Source organism: Melanotaenia boesemani, chromosome 12, assembly GCF_017639745.1.
Source record: "Melanotaenia boesemani isolate fMelBoe1 chromosome 12, fMelBoe1.pri, whole genome shotgun sequence".
Lineage (NCBI taxonomy): Eukaryota > Metazoa > Chordata > Actinopteri > Atheriniformes > Melanotaeniidae > Melanotaenia > Melanotaenia boesemani.
The window spans coordinates 27,726,268-27,740,635 of record NC_055693.1 but is presented as its reverse complement, the minus strand read 5'-3'; the positions used below and the strand labels follow the sequence as shown (position 1 = coordinate 27,740,635).

Below are 14,368 nucleotides of genomic sequence, written 5' to 3'. Positions count from 1 at the left end.
CAGGCTACTCCTCAGTGCAAGTGCTAGCCAGCCTGATTAAGAGGTGGACACAAAGTGGTCACAGTGGGACCATTTCACAAGTTACAGATGAGTTTTTTTCTAATACGAATATTACTTTTGCTCCTTATCTGAAAATATGTTAATACTAATCCAACAACTGCACATGCACTAGCTGAGTTTTATATGGAAACTTCAAATCCATGAAAACAGCATATCTCAAAGCTGCGGTCGGCTCATGAAGCGAGCCGCACTGCATTTAACATGCTGATTCCCATTTGAAGCAAAACTCTGTGGTGATATTAGCAGAGGTTGTTGAGATTTTGATTGCAGTTTGTGGTACAAATAAAGTTAGGAATGAACAACACCATTCAGTTTTCCAGGCTCCTGGTGATTTTCTGAGGAAATAAAGCATTTCCCAGGGCTTTTTCTCATTTATTGCCACTACATGACCAAAGAAATCACTCAACTGTTCCTATACTTTAAATTCTAGCCTGAATTGGATGTTTTTATATATAAAGCAGTAACTAATAAATTCTCCTGACATTTAGCCTTCAAACGAGAGCTGATCATGTGGTTGCAATAGTATGTAAGCGATATCACACTTTAAAGTTCAATCACTTTATTTGAAACCTCTTAAATAACACAAAAGGATCTACCCATAAGGAGCTCAGCAGGGTGTCCCCTCCCCCTAAATAAACTGACACAAAATTAGTTTGACTTGAAAGAGTAGCGTCTCACAATGGAAAGGCTTCATAGGAAAATCGTGGTTTACCAAACTGTCCGGTCTCGTCTTCTCTCATTCTACATCTGTGTGTGTTCTGCTAATGAAAGACTTGCTTTAATGAGATCTGAAAGGATGAGACTCGTGAGGACACATGCTGAGGTCTGCAGCAAACTCAGTTGGGAGAGCACAACAGGGAGATGGTAAGAAAGATAGGAGGTAGTGAAAGAAAGAAAGACCCAAAGAGACAAATGCAGAGATAAGAAGAAAAATGTGAGGAGAGAAGAAGTGAAGATGAGACGTCTGCTATGCTCAAAAGGAAAACAGTGCCATCTAGAGACCTCATGTAAAATTTGTGCACAGTGTTGCACACACTTAAATGACCCATCTCAGACAGATTATGAGTAATTTTGTTTTATGTTTTCAGTTTTTTATGAACTGACTATAATGTTAATTAGAGAATTTTGTTCAGGGTTTAACAACCTAATACAATTTTTTACTGTTGTTTTTTTGTTTACATAAAAAGGATAATACTTGTATAATTTTTATTGATAAATAAATATTTCCTTCCAAGACTTTTTCTGAAATTATCCCAGTCCAGCTTTTCTGGTCTTTGCCAGAACTTTTGGGAACTGAGAGCCCTTATCTCCCCACGCTGTTGCGCTTCCCGCTGCTTCCTTTAAGGGTTCCCAGGCTAAGCATTTTCCTCATGTTATTGCCAAAAGGCGGTTTTCTCAACCATCATGACATCCTGACCCAGTTATCAGCTTTGCAACATTACCCAGTGTCCCCCTCTAGGATGCTCTCATGCTTGGATTAGATTTACTTCTTTTCTCACAAGGATTTCACAGGTTACATTTATAGGATAACATGTTAAGTTGATGTTCTGTTTGTTGTGTACCAACATATCAGAGTCTTACAGGTATAATTATTACTATGTTTGCTATCTTAGCGTTACAATCAACAACCCTTCCAGCACAACAAAAGTGCAGCATAGATTGATGTTATTATTCATCACAGTTCAACCTCATGGGTCATCTGTAGCAAACTTCAGAGGCAATCCAGTAATTATTGATGCAACATTTTATCATAAACATCAACTGTAACTGATCACAGATTAGCTGCTTGGTGGATTAAAATACACACCAACAAATTTGGGGGACATAAATGTATGCATAAACTAAGATGTGTACTTAATTATTCCCTTCCTTACATATAAGGCAAAAAAAGAAAGATTTGGTGCATGTGACCTTTTGCTGGAAAGTTCCCTGTGAAGTGGACTTTACAGGATATAGGAGGCATATGACGTCAGATTGCAGTGTAATCTGTAAAATTCACCATGGCTAAATATTTTCATGCATGGAAGAGTCCAGTGCACATTACTTTATTTGCCTTGCATTCTGTTATTATTTGTCTTTCTTTTAAGACATTGTGTGACTAAGTGCAGCATAACTTCACGTAGCTGTGATGGATAAAAGAGAATGGGATAACTTTTCACAGCTTTTCTGCAATAAGAATGAAAGGTTTAAAAAAAGAGTCATTAGCATTGACCTTCGATTGCTTGTCTTTTACCAGGTTAAAAAAAAAAAAAAAAAACTTTTGTTAAAGTTTGTTGAAGTCCACTGATAGCCAACACCCTGATATAATGATATTATAATGCTCCATCAGCGTATGTAGAGCTTTCCTACATGTAACATCACAGACATGCTGATCTGAAAACAGTTTGATCACAATCATCCATTATTCTCACCTCTACACATTAGTTTATGTAGGGCTGAGTGAGGATGAACACAGATGGTAAATGCTGTAAGAAGGGTCACCTGTAACCAACAATGTTTAATACTCTATAAAGATTTGTGAATATCTTTAGGAAAGTAAGTTATTGCAGCCATTAAAATGTGTTTACTAGCTAAAACTAGCTAGCTATGCTAACATTGGTTTGAGTATAATCTAATAACTAAATCAGGGATACCTGCTAAGAAACAAAAAGAGAAGAAAAAATTAATGACAACAGCATCGTATATTTATACATGGGCAGCAAAGAGAGAAATGTGTAGAGGCACTCAATGCGTTGTCACAAAGCAGCCCTGGGTTACTCGAGCCAGCTCCAACTATATGTTTTTATCAAAAAAGGAAAGTTTGAAGTCTAATCTTAAAAGCAGAGAGGGTGTCTGTTTCCTGAACCCAAACTGAGAGCTGGTTCCACAGAGAAGGATCGACAACCATTCTACTTTTAGAAACTCTAGGAACCACCAGTAAACATGCAGTCTGAGAGCAAAGTGCTCTGTTGGGAAAATCTGGAACTGTGAGATCTTCAAGATATAGCAGAGCTTGGTCATTGACAGGTTTGTATCTGAGTGTAGAATTTTAAATTCAATTCTGGATTTAACAAGGGGTCAATGAAGAAAAACTAAAACTGGTGAAATATGATCTTGCCTGCGAATTTTAATCACTGCAGCATTTTGGGTTAATGTATTAGTCAGCATAAACCAGCCAACAGCCTGTTAATTAACTGGGAAAAAGGCTGTTAAAGCTGCTAATGTATTAAAAAAAATTACATACGAGAGTTCCTGACATGTTTGGCCATAGGAAATGTGACTTGGTCCATTTATTTTCCAGCTGAAGAATGCTAGCCAAAAATGGCTCAAGCTTTAGTTGAAATGATTATCCATATTTATGTTTAAACGTTGGAATACTTTAATGCTCTCGTGGTAAAAACAGTCCAAACTGAGCAAATCTGAGCAAAGTCAAAGTAAAATGCTATATTTAATTTAATGCAACCCAGGTTGAGCGTTCCCTTAACAAGTCAGCAGTGAGCTTTGACTCTTTTACAAGTGACTTTATGATCACATGTGAATCCAAAATATTTAGACATAAAGCCAGCCAACACACCAAGTCAGTTGTGCAACTGATAAACAGCTACTTTTTGAAACCATATACCATATTAATTAATTATTTTATAACTGGTTTGGGAAATGGGCCCTTTATTGGGTTGGATTAAATTGCTCCTCTTCAAGCTTCAAATAGCACAACATTCCAAATTTTTATCTTTATTTTCTTACAGTTTATTTTTATATCATAAAACCTTTTCTTGCGCGATGTGATGCTGACGTTACATCAGTGGAAATAATTTCCAGCTCTCATGACACTCAACTAAGTCAGCAGCTCATATCAGGCTCCAGTGGCACTGGCTTGTTTATTCACTGAATATTCCTAGTATGAACTTGTAAAATGGAAGTGTAATAACACATTATATGAACTGAATTTCCCTCAAGAGAACCCTAACAACACGCTTTACTGGATGAAGATCCCACGTCATCTGTGGACAATGCTGTCTTGATAGCAGAGGAGTGATTTTGCCTCACTGGATGTTAGAAAATCATTAGTCCAGAAGATTGTAAAGAATTAAAGAAAAAATTATTCTTTCATGATCACTCCACGATATGACAAACAGAGCGAGAAGCAAGTTATTTTCTTTTAAAAAATCTCTTATGCTCTGCCTTTGTAGCTTTAATAATAAAACAGACACACACGCAACAGTGTGTGATTATGTTTACTATATGCAAATAAACATTACATAAACAGAGCAAAAACACACTAACATGTCAACATGCTAAACATTAAAACACTTAGTTGTGCTACAACATGAATGGGAGACAGAAGGTACAACAAACTCACAGAAAAGGCAGCTTTCTGGCTAATAAATACAAACTTATCCTGCTTATCATAAAAAGATTTCATTCATTATTTAAAAGATTATCAGTGTTACAGAAAAGAGATTCATAAGATTATTTTTATTCCTTCTACGATTCTATGTCCCTACAAAGTTTCCTTTATCTATGTGCAGACATATACAACAGCAATTAGGTGAAATATGTAAACATTTCTCCTGCTATTAGTAAGTCACTCAGGATTTATGGCCTTAAATTGCTTTTATTCATAAACATTTGCCTCATACAAAACAAATAGGTTTATACTCAAAGATTTGGTGTATGATGTCGGGACATTTAGTAACACAAACATCAACTTCCTCCTTCCAACCCTGAACCACAGTCAGTGTTAGGCTTGGCTACAGTAGCAGCACACTGGTGTCACGAGAGTGAAGGGCGAGTATGTGAGCCCCCATAAACTCCCTCCTGAAGACCAGAGGTTCCTGAAAGTGCAATACCACTAACGGCCACTTGGTGTATCATCCAAAACAAACCTGGCTCTTAAGAGATTCCCTTGCAAAAACTGTCAATTTTCCCAGTCTGCAATTTTTTTCTGCAACTTTATATGTCGGCAATTAGTCACATTTCAATTTATTCTATAATTACATAAATACAACTCCAACAAAGATATGTATTTTTGTTCAGTCAGGTTTCATGCATGACCTTCTTGTCCAAATGTGGTCACTTCTGGTTCAAAAAGAATAAGATGGCAAACTAAAGGCCTCAAAGCAGGAGTTCACAAATCAATGATTAACATCGCTGTGATATCTTTGGATGATAAGTAAACTGATTATTCTAAAATTATGAAAACCAAGCTGATGCACAAGAATCATTTTGACAGAGGCAAACATTTAACAGGAATATTTAGCAGATGATTGGACTAAGCATCTTTCTATCAAATCACAATCTGCAACCAATCTACAGTACAAACTTAAGGATACTGGGTTGTTGAACATTTTGCTTGCCCAAAAGGCCTGAAATTCAGGTTTATATAAACCATAAGACCAATTTGAAGAACTGAATCTGAACAATCCTCTATCTATTAATGAGATATTCATTATATGGCATGTTGAAGTCATTGGGACCAAACCAAATGACATTCACATTGTGATTGTTCAGTTAAAAAGTGCTACCTGAATTAGGGCCAGACACATCCTGGTGATTTAGATCACAAGGCAAACATTAACTGTGGGATACACATACAAATTCCACATGGCTAAGGTTAAGTTCAGAAGCGTTTCTAGTCATCCTTACAGTGGCTCTGCTACCTTCTAAACAGTTCATTGTTAGAATAATAAGCAAATATTGACCTTTCTTTGGGACTTACTGAGGCTTTTTTAAGGATTGGGTTAGAAAAGAGAAAATGAATGGTAGTCAGTTTTGGTGAAGCAGGAAGTTCTTGATTGGTTCTGGTAGGGGTAGAGATGATATGTGGTTTAGACGGTTTTTGCCCATTGCTTTGCGGATCCTGATGCGACACGAGTGTGTCAGCCTACGAGGGTGTCCTGGAAAAAAAAAAGAAAAAAGGCAACTGAGCAGCTGCAAATGAATCAAGCTAAATATTCAACCATCAGAACAAGGTACAGACTGGTTACAAATCTGCATGGTTTATATTAAATAACTCAAGCCAAGCAGTTGAGTCTCTAGGGCTACTGAGAATGGTCTGTAAAAGAAAAAATATCCAGTGAGCAGCCAGGTCAGAGGAAATTGGGCAGACTGGTTGGAGATGATAAAAAGGTCAAAGTAACTCAAATAACCACTGGTTCCAACCGAGGTATACCACCTCTGAATACACAGCAACCTGGAAGCAGATGAGCTAAATTTACACAGATTCACTAGAAATGGACAGTAGAATATGGAAAATGTTGCCTTGTTTGATGGCTCACTGCTTCAGCTGCAATATTCAAATGGTAGCGTCAGAAAAGGGTCACAAAGCTCAAATTATCTCCAACTGGTTCCTTGAACATGACCATGAGTTTACTGTACTCTAAAAAATGGCATCTCCTGGTGTATTTATGTATCTTTGTAGTTTTTTCTGTATTACCTATGGGAGTGCTACTGCTGGAAAGTTCCATTATATGTGGAGAGCTCTTACTGGTGGAATTCCACTATAAAGACGCCTTAAACTCATTAAGTCTGATTGGCTCATGAGGAAGGACAGTGGGACGAAACATCTTGGTGTTTGTATAAAAGTCACTATAACTATGACACAGAAAAGCATTCTAATTATTTTAAAGGAGAATATCATGGAGTGTTTTTGATGTTTAGGATAATGGTCCATGTCACAAAGCTAAAACCCTCTTCAGCTGGTTTCTTGAACATAACAATGAGTTCGCTGGACTCCAACGGCCTCCACAGTCACAGATCTCAATCCAATAGAGCAGCTTTGGGATGTGGTGGAACGGGAGATTCTCATCATGGATGCAGCTGACAAGTCTGCAGCAACTGTTTGATGCTGTCATGTCAATGTGGAGTAAAGTCTCTGAGGAAGGTTTCCAATACCTTGTTGAATCTATGACACCAAGAATTATTATAGTTCTGAGGCCAAAAGGTTTCCAACCAGTACTAGCAAGGTGGACCTAATAAAGTGGACAGTGAGTGTAGTTCTGTAATTAAGAGTAGGTATAATAACACGAATGGTTAATTCAATTATCAACTGTCAACTAAAAAATAATAAGTTTTCCCTCTAAACAGCATCCAGACTTCCAGAGGAACATAAGTCCCCTCCATCATACCTGCGTGCCCTCAGAAATTTTCCTAGTCATTATGTTTACTCACTTCTTGCTTCCAGGAAGACCCTCAGTGCCTCTGGGTCCACTTTCCTCCGGTTTGGAGCCTCCAGCTCAGACTCGTCCCAGGGCACGAGAGCTGGGTTGGCCCCGTGGTCCAGTAGCAGGTGAATGAAGGCCACCTCACACTCATGTCGCAGCACTGCGTCCAGCAGGCAGGAGGCCAGACCGCGAGTCAGGGCCTCGTGGCAGACGGGCCCCGTGTAGTTAAAGTCAGGCTGCGCGCCGGCTTGGAGCAGAAGCCGGAAACATTCGAGGTGGTGGTAGGCAGCACTGATGTAGAGAGGACACACTACCAGAGTGTTCAGGGTGCGAGCACTAAGAAGGAGCCGGGGGCCCAGCTGGTGGTCCATGTCAACATCAGCGTTGAACCTAGGAAAGAATGAACCATGGATACAGTAAAACTTTTTTACTACAATTTTATGGCCTACAGCTGAAGAAGCAATTATGTACATGTGAGTTGAAAGGCTGCAAAACAGACAGGTGTAGCTCAGAAACTCAACCCAGACCACCCCCCACAAGCCTCACCTGATGAGCTCCTGCAGTATGTCCACCCTTCCCACCCGCGCAGCATGGTACAGTGGCGTGCTGCGGTGGTGGCGGCTCCCATTGGGATCAGCTCCGGCTTCAAGCAGGATCCGAACACAGTCTAGGTGCCCGTTTACCACCGCTACATAGAGAGCCGTCTGGCCTTTAACATCAACTAGGTCCACCTCGGCTCCCTGAGCGATGAGAAAGGCAACGCACGCGCCGTGTCCGGCAGTGGCGGCGATCCGCAGAGGGGTGCACGGCAGACAGCCACAGCACCACACCGACTTCTCATTTATACGCCTGGAAGCAAACGGGAGAAGGAAGAAATTTGTCCCACATGATGAGATTTTTATTGCCTGTCAATTAAAGTTAAAGTATAAAACCAAGATGTTTTAATCCATTTATTTTTCCTAGATTATTTTCCACAGAAACACATGATTTTAGCTTCATCTATCAAGTAATTGCAGTCTTATTATTACTTGGCCTGACCGTCTGAAGCTATCCTCCTGCAGGAGGTTCCTCAGGGTGTCCAGATCGCCGACATAGGCCGCATTGTGGAGCCGCATGTCGTCTTGCTCCAGAGGTTTGTCACAGAACTGCTCCTGGAGCCATTCCTTAAGGTTCCGACCTGATGGGGGGATTTAGAAGAAGAAAAACTAGAATATATTCCAGTCTTTTCAGACAAATTCACCTTTTCTTCAATCAACCATTCATTCACACACCTATCCTCCCTCCTTTTTCCTCATTATCTATACTTCTATCATTATCTCCTGTCATTCATCTTTCCCTTCCTCATCCTTCAAGCCTCTCCATCCATCCATCCATCCATCCATCCATCCATCCATCCATCCATCCATCCAAACTCAAACTCTCCTCATCCTTTGATTTATCAATCCTCTCTCTTGTCCATTCATCATTCCAACCTTCCCTTCCTCATCCATTCATTCATCTATTTTACCCCCCTCTCATAACCATCCATCCTTACCCTACCTTGTCCATTCATCTTTCCATCCTCCCTCCCTCATTCATTCATCCACCCATCCTCCTCCATCCATTATCCCATCTTAATTCTTTCTCATCCCTCTTCAGATTGTTCGTGTTTCTCTTCGGTCTCTTGGATCCCCCCATCCTGAGACACAGCCCGACCTCAAATCTCCTCCTCCAGACCTTCAATTACGAGACACCACAGATGCGCCAATCAGAGAACTTTCTAGTCTTTCCAGAATCTCATCCATACTTTCATCCATGACTATGATTAAACCTGTAAACACACATTTTGAGGTTGTAGTTGTAACTACTGAAGAACAAGTACACAGAGGATAATGCTGGTTAGCTGATGGGTGTACTACACGTCATGCTGAGTCTGAAGTCAGAGTCAGCAGCATGGGGTGTTTGTACTAATGTGCTGTGTTTGGTTTATACCCTACATGATGAGCATTATGGCCAAACATCCCCACTTGGTTTTGTCTTTCAAGCGTTAATTATTAAGCGACGTGTTTTGTTCTGATGCAACTTTACAAACCTAAACTTTGAATGAGCAATTTTTGTTCAGCTTTTTTTTTCTTCTAATGATCCTGTCATGAACTTTAACATTAGCATGCAAACTGAAGCCTGTGGAGTTTGATTGAAGGCCTGGTTTTTTTCTTTCTTTTAATTTATATGTAAAACCTACAAGTAATTTCTTTATTGACATGGCACTAGGTGAGGGCTCATCACTGACCTCTGGGTCAAGCCAGTCTATAAAAATAGTATATTTTGTTCAGTCATAACTGAGTTGAACTGCTGCTACGAACACTATACTTCAACAGATGGGAATGCAGAAGCCTTAGGCCGTACTTTATTAAATAAATATAGCCTAACTGCATCTCATGATATAGCTTATGGAAGGCTGTCTGGATCTGTTCATGCGGTCTTCCTACATACAAGCTTCCCCCGTGACGGAGGTTCATCTGCAGTCACGTTCAGACAGACACGGTTACCTGCTGCAGTGGCACTGGGCAGATCAGACACAGTGATGAGCGGAGGGAAACTGATACTGGGCGGGTCGTCAACATCTGCGTCTGGACCGTCGGCCATGCTCCCTGAAATGTCACACAGTCAAGCAGGAAAGTACTGACACAGTTTAGCAAATAAATAAATAAATAATGTAAGTAATAAATAAACACGAAAGCCAGCGGTTTGGATCAGATAAGAGACGGCCACGTAAACAAACGTGACTGTCTCGATGAAGACGTCTGTCAGGTCACTGCGAGCACAGCTCAGCTGCACCACATACGCGTAATATGTACGTATTATACGTATACGTAGTACGTAAAATACGTGCAAAGCCCTTGTATTCAGAAAAAGCCACGCCCACAGTGCCATTGCTGGGTAGCATTGGCGTAAGTAGGTTTCTGAATTGCACGTTGGTTAAGAACCGCCCCTGTTTACCTCTGCACAACAAGCTCTCAGAACATTTTTACTTTCGATTTGGACCGAGACGCTTCTTAATCGATTAACTGGAGCATTTTGCATTTGTTCTAATTTCAGAGGCCGTCTGAAGGTGCAAATAATGAGGGAACTACTCTGCGTGGTTTTCCTTCTAAGTCTAATGGACTCTGTGGTGCCCAAAGAAGGTAATAAACTGGTAGCTATACTAGTCCTTTATCGAGCATAATTTTCAAACAACAAAGCTCTGCTTCTACCCGGAAATAACATAACAATCATAAATGACATTCGACTAGCTCGTGTCTTACTATAGATTTATTCTTAAATGCATAAATAAAAGCGGTAGCCTATCTGGATAATAACCCTGTTGTAAGTCAAATAACTTTGCCGTAATGTCAGAGTCCTCTGATCTGGTGAGCTTCTCTAACTTTGGCCTTGACTGCTCGTCAGATTTTGGACCTGCGTCACTTATAAATAATAATGGCGCACGTTCGTGTTTTAGGTGCGATTTCTTTCCGTGTATTTCTGTATAATAAAAGTTTAGGAAAAAAGTAAACTCAGTAATTTTCAGTACATAACAAAAAACTCTTTCTTTCTTTCTTTCTTTCTTTCTTTCTTTCTTTCTTTCTTCCTTTCTTCCTTTATTATTATTAAATTTGTATCAAGCTTTTACATAAAACCTTTTTAAATTCAAACTTCTATCATAAATATGTGATTTTTAGTTTATATACCATATTGTTAATTATTGTTGAAACACAAGGCTTTTTGTTTGGAAATTCCAGTAGAAAGAGCTGAGCAACAAACAATTATATTATAAAAGTATAAAGGTTTTTCTCTCTCTGTCACATTTTTTAGCTTCACCAAAAGTTCAGGTGTACAGCCGTACACCAGGAGACTATGGAAAAGACAACATCTTGATCTGTCACGTCAATCAATTCCACCCTCCAGAAATCACCATTGAGTTGCTCAAGAATGGAAACCCAATCCCCGATACCAAGCAAACTGACCTGGCCTTTGAGGAGAACTGGCATTACCACCTTACCCAACATGTGCCATTCAACCCAAAGCAAGGAGAGGCATACACTTGCAGAGTTACCCATATGGGAAAGACCAAGGTGTATGAATGGGGTATGTGTGCTGTCTTTTAATTTTAATATGGCAATGATCATTAAAGTTGAGCTCGGGGACCTTTCCCAGAGATTAGGGACTTGTAGGGTTTGCTTTCCTAGAATTTCTACTATTTCAGCACAAGGATCAGTAATAAAGTTAAATTTTGCATCCAAAAATGGCAATTGGTCCAAGGGTAGAACTTTGATAATTTAGAAAGGGAAGTAGAAGGTGTTGATAATGAAAGGAAAGCAAAAACTTTGAGAAATCTTATTTTTTAATGTGTTTAAATTTGAAAGCATGGATTAAAGGAAAACACTTTAGCACATCCTTGTGAGAAGGTGCCATTTTTCAGATTTCTGTGATTCTGTTGCGGCACCCATCGTACCATTTACCGCCTCATACACTGCAGCTCAGACCCGCTCTAAAATCAGAGGGGCAGACATTTGTTCCTGATATTAATCTACAAACTAATGTTCCTCATCTTTACTGGGTTTATGCCACAGTGGAAACTCATTAATTGTCTGAGGAAGCATTAGTGGTCCATGGGGTTAAGTACTGGGTGAGTTTGGTCAAAACACAGTTCAAATAACAAGATTTAGACCCTAAACTTGAAGAATAATAGAAAAAATGGCAAGATGTATGCAAATGACTACAGTCTGCAAAATACATGTTCGTGTATTTTGCATTGTCTGTCTACATATCTGGCGAAGGCAACCATGGATCAGGATCAACCTGGTGCTCTTGAGCTGGTTGCACATTACAACAACTGACAAGCAGATCATTTGTCAACTTCACATTTTTACTGAGAAAAAAATTGGTCTGAGATTTTTTGTGACTCTAATAGATAATAATTTTGTTCTGATAAATAATAAATGCATACTGAAGTTTACTATGGTACTATACTGTATTTATGTTGTGAATATTTTTATCTATCTTGTTTTAAGTTAAACTAAATCTGGGTTCATACCAACTGCATAGTGATGGAGTTCTTTGTGCATCCCTGAACTGCTGCGTCACTGGTGCTTTTGTGGCTTTTACATTCCAACCTTTTTGTTCAGCCGCTGTCTACACAATCCTTTTACACAGTAATTCCTTTGGTGTTGGTCTTAAATACACACACCGTGTGTGTAAACTTCAGTTTAAATGATTCAGAAAGCAAAGATAAAAGTTTTCAGTGCTGAAATTTAAAGACAATCAGCAGCAAATCAATGAATTACAGTATATTCTTATAGTTTTTCACAATTTAAATGACTTTATTTTCCCTAATCAAACACATCATTCCACTGTCTATTTTTGCTGTAAAAAGTTTCCTGATGTTTACCTTAAAACGCTGGGAAAGGATTACAGCACCTTTCAGTCGAGATGCACCCGTCACACAGCTGATATGCTCTAATCTACGGTGGCTGGGAAATGCAAAACAATTTTACATCGAATGAAACACTTTTTCATTTTCACGATACACATTTACATAATAGAAACCATGTTTACATTTACAAAACAAAAGTACAATGCCAAAACACTTTAACAAGGGCTAAACAACTTTACATTTCAGAAAAAACTACTAAGATAAACATGACACGTTTACAATCCCTGATGCAAACTTACACATGAAACTGCAAAAGATTTTTACAACGTTCTGAAAACATTGCTGAAACACTTTTACCAACCACAAGGCAACTTTACACTGATGTGGAACACTTTTACAAGTTCAGGAAACACAAAGATATGACCGTGTTACACCAAAACCTTCATTTCATTATAAAGCAGGTACAGTAAAGTCTCGCATTCTGGCTATGTGAGGGCTAGAAGAGTCCAGACTAAAGGGGTGACACAGGTCACCTTTTCTGACAGCCATCAGAATGTGTGACTTCACTGTACCTGCACCTGCTTTATAATACAGGCAGTTCTGTTTGTAGCTCAGTAGGAAAAACAGTCGTCTCCCAACCTGAAAGTTGGTGGTTCGATTCCTGGCTTCATGTCAAAGTGTCCCAAGACACTGAACCCCACGTCGCCTCCCAATGTGTCTATTGGGGAATGAATGTGTGTGTTAGAGCAACCATAGAAGTGCTGTATGTGTGTGTGAATGTGTAAAGTGCTCTGAGTGGTCAAGATGACAGAAAAGTGCCATATAAACACAAGGTCCATTTACTGTTTTCAAACTTTGCTCGTCTTCTAAAGTACATACAGAGAAATATACACTATCGCCCCCGGTGCTCACAGATTCCGATGAGTCACAAAAAGGTTTTGGTAAACTTGTAAAAGTATTTCAAAAGATGTAAAACCGTCCTGAAGATTGTAAAATTGTTTCCCGTTTTGTACAGCTGTTTTTGCTGAAATGTAAAGTTGTTTACATTTGATCTGTCCAGGGTGTACCCAGCCTCTCCGCTGCTAAATGCTGGGGTAGGCTCCAGGTACCCCACAGCCCTAAATGGACGAAGTGGTATAGATAACGGATGGATGGTAAAGTTGTTCAGTCCTCAGTAAAAGTGTAGTAAATTGTAGGTTTGTTTTGTAAATGTAAACATGGTTATGATGTAAATGTGCATCACAATGTCAAAGTGTTTGACTTGATATTGTTTTGCGCTTCCAGGCCACCGTACTAATCTACTGAAGGAGCCAAAATAAAAACCACAAAGCTCTGCACAAGCAACACACACCACAGCAAATGTTAAACAGCCTAGCAAAACTTAAGTACAGTTGACAAAAATGAGCGTATAGGAGTTTCTTTTTTTTATTGTTTAAAAGGTTTTACAGCCTAAACTGCTCAAATTAACACTTGTTTTATATTTCTTCTGCAGAGATAGACATGTAATCTCGACACACCTTGATCAGGTACGTGTCATATTCATTCTCTGTGCTTTAACACGTTCACAAAGCAAGTTTTTTAATAAACCTTTCACTGTTTTTATCCTGCAGGTCTCTGTCAGGGGATGAAGGTTGGAAAGCACCTGAATTGTTGGAATTGTTTATAATTTGAGGTTTCACAGCAAAAATCACAATACAGCAAACTCGTGAAAAGAAATGCACTTTAAAAGCTCTGTTTGAGTAAAAAGAGGGCTGAAAGACGCCCAAATTCAAAA

At 39.3% G+C, this 14,368-nt stretch overlaps 1 protein-coding gene across 1 annotated transcript; it reads right to left on the bottom strand.

The window, feature by feature from the left end:
• Positions 1–4,266: 4,266 nt before the first annotated feature.
• asb1 (ankyrin repeat and SOCS box containing 1) lies at positions 4,267–10,087 on the bottom strand. The gene is made up of 5 exons (XM_042001704.1): positions 9,731–10,087; positions 8,241–8,379; positions 7,749–8,051; positions 7,210–7,592; positions 4,267–5,936 (listed from the first exon to the last, which is right to left on the bottom strand). The coding sequence occupies exons 1-5, from the start codon at positions 9,825–9,827 to the stop codon at positions 5,806–5,808; spliced, it is 1,053 nt and encodes a 350-aa protein (XP_041857638.1). The 5' UTR covers positions 9,828–10,087; the 3' UTR covers positions 4,267–5,805.
• Between the last annotated feature and the right edge of the window lie 4,281 nt (positions 10,088–14,368).